At 42.5% G+C, this 2,112-nt stretch overlaps 1 protein-coding gene across 1 annotated transcript; it reads left to right on the top strand.

Moving 5' to 3' along the window:
- The first annotated feature begins 915 nt into the window (after positions 1-915).
- Positions 916-2,045, top strand: LOC111786137 (protein SRC2-like). The gene has a single exon (XM_023666478.1). It carries the CDS (start codon positions 1,069-1,071, stop codon positions 1,915-1,917), a length of 849 nt encoding a protein of 282 aa, XP_023522246.1. The 5' UTR covers positions 916-1,068; the 3' UTR covers positions 1,918-2,045.
- The last annotated feature ends 67 nt before the right edge of the window (positions 2,046-2,112 follow it).

The following is a 2,112-nucleotide window of genomic DNA, read 5'->3' as shown; positions in this document are numbered from 1 at the left end:
CTAGTACGATGATGAAACATGCCAAGTAGGGTGAAGCTAGGTGCCTTCGGACGTGTGGCATGAACCTCGTGAGTGTGTAACGTTCTGGTGAGCTACCCGTAATTGTGAAAGATTAACTATATTCGGTTTTAGTCAATTGCACCGACCAAAAACTCCCGATCGACCAACCGAACTGAATGGTTGATTCTAAAAGACAGTCTAAATTGTTTGGATTATTAAATGATTTGAACCCTAAATATACAGATTCTAACTTAGAGGCGTTCAGTCATAATCCAGCGCACGGTAGCTTTGCGCCACAGGCTTTTCAACCATGCGCGATGTGTCGGGTGCCTTTGGACGTGCGACACGGGCCTCGTTGAGCATGAAATGTTGCGATGTTACCTTCTAACTTGGGCTAGCTTGAAGATGGTTGATGGCTGGTATGATGATGAAACATGTCAAGTAGGGTGAAGCCAGGTGCCTTCAGACGTGTGGGATGAACCTTGTGAGTGTGTGACGTTGTGGTGAGCCACCCGTAATTGTGAAAGATTAACCATATTCGGTTTTGGTCAACTGAACCAACCAAAAACACCCAATCGGCCAACCGAACTGAATGCCATCTAAATTGTTTGGATTATTAAATGATTTGAACCCTAAATTATTTTTTTTATATAATCAATAATTTTTGCTTCTAAAAAATTGGAAAATGTTTTATTTTGGTAATTAAAAAATAGCATAAAAAGGCGAAAAAAAGGATAAAATGAATAATAAATAAAAGAAAACGCGTAATTTATTTATTTATTTATTTATTTTAATAAAAGAAAAATAAATAAAGGAATTGGAATCGGAATCGGAATCCCAATAAAAGAGAGGCTTAGAATTTACGTTAAAAAAATTCCTTACCCCTAAATCCCTATATATATATATAATCGAATGGTTCGAACGATTCACTCATAAGCTTCAAGTTTCGATTTCATTTCGTCTTCAGAACATCTCTGAATCCTGAAAATTGCTTTTGATTTCCTTTGAATTCGATTGAATTCTTCTTCTTCTTCTTCTGATTCTTCTGATTCTTCTGATTCTTCATCCATGGAGTGTAGATCGTTAGATATCAACATCAAGAATGCCAAAGGCCTAAAGAATGTCAATCTCTTCTCAACGATGGATGTCTACGCCGTCGTTTCGATCTCTGGTGATCCGCGCGGGAAATTGAAGCAGAAGACTCCCGTGGCTAATGACGGAGGCTCGGATCCTCACTGGAATTTTGCTATGAAGTTCACAATCGATGAGGCTGCTGCACAGAGTAATCGGCTGAATTTGAAGATCAAACTCGTTTCCGAACGGAGTTTAGGTGATAAGAAGATCGGGAAGGTTATTGTTCCGATTAAGCAATTGCTCGATGAATGTGCCAAAGGAGATGAAGGAAACTCCGAGAGAACGGTCAGTTTTGGCGTTAGGACGGCTAGCGGAAAGGAAAAAGGTAACGTCGAATTTTCGTATAAATTTGGGGAAAAATACACTGTTCAGGCACCGCCGCCTCCGCCGGTGATGAAAACCGGCGAGGCAGTAGCGGCATATCCCCAAGGTTATGCTGGATCTAGTTCTGGATATCCGGCCGGAGGTGCTTATCCGCCTCCAGCAGGGAGCGCTTATGCGTATCCGCCTCCACCGCAAGGGTACGGATATCCACCTCCTCTACCGCAAGGGTACGGATATCCACCGGCTCCACAGGCTGGATATGCGTACGGCGGTTACCCGCCGCAGTCAGGATTCGGATATCCGCCGGTTCAACAACAACATAAGCCGCAGAAGAGCGGTATTGGCGGCATGGCTTTGGGAGCCGGAGCTGGTCTGGTTGGAGGTTTGTTGATCGGTGATATGATTTCAGATATAGGTGATTCGGCTGATGCTGGTTTTGGTGATGGCTTTGATTTCTAAGACTCTGCTCCTTCTCCTCTTCATTCTCTTCAAGCTTATAATAAATTTGGAGTGTTTTTCTAGTAGAAATGATCACCAGTTGTTTGAATTTTCACTTTTGTTTTGATGATAGCTTTGATTTCTAAGCATCTGCTTCTCCTCCCCCCTTCTCCTCCAACTCTTACCCTTACTCTTACCTCGTTTTCTTCAAGCTTA

Source organism: Cucurbita pepo, unplaced genomic scaffold (assembly GCF_002806865.2).
Source record: "Cucurbita pepo subsp. pepo cultivar mu-cu-16 unplaced genomic scaffold, ASM280686v2 Cp4.1_scaffold001076, whole genome shotgun sequence".
NCBI classification, from domain to species: domain Eukaryota; kingdom Viridiplantae; phylum Streptophyta; class Magnoliopsida; order Cucurbitales; family Cucurbitaceae; genus Cucurbita; species Cucurbita pepo.
Note: the sequence above shows the minus strand (reverse complement) of the source record. Positions and strands in the feature narration are given on the sequence as shown.

What these genes read in the sequence shown, in the direction of transcription:
- LOC111786137 (XM_023666478.1), top strand. Translation starts at nt 1,069, where the DNA reads ATGGAGTGTAGATCGTTAGATATCAACATCAAGAATGCCAAAGGCCTA.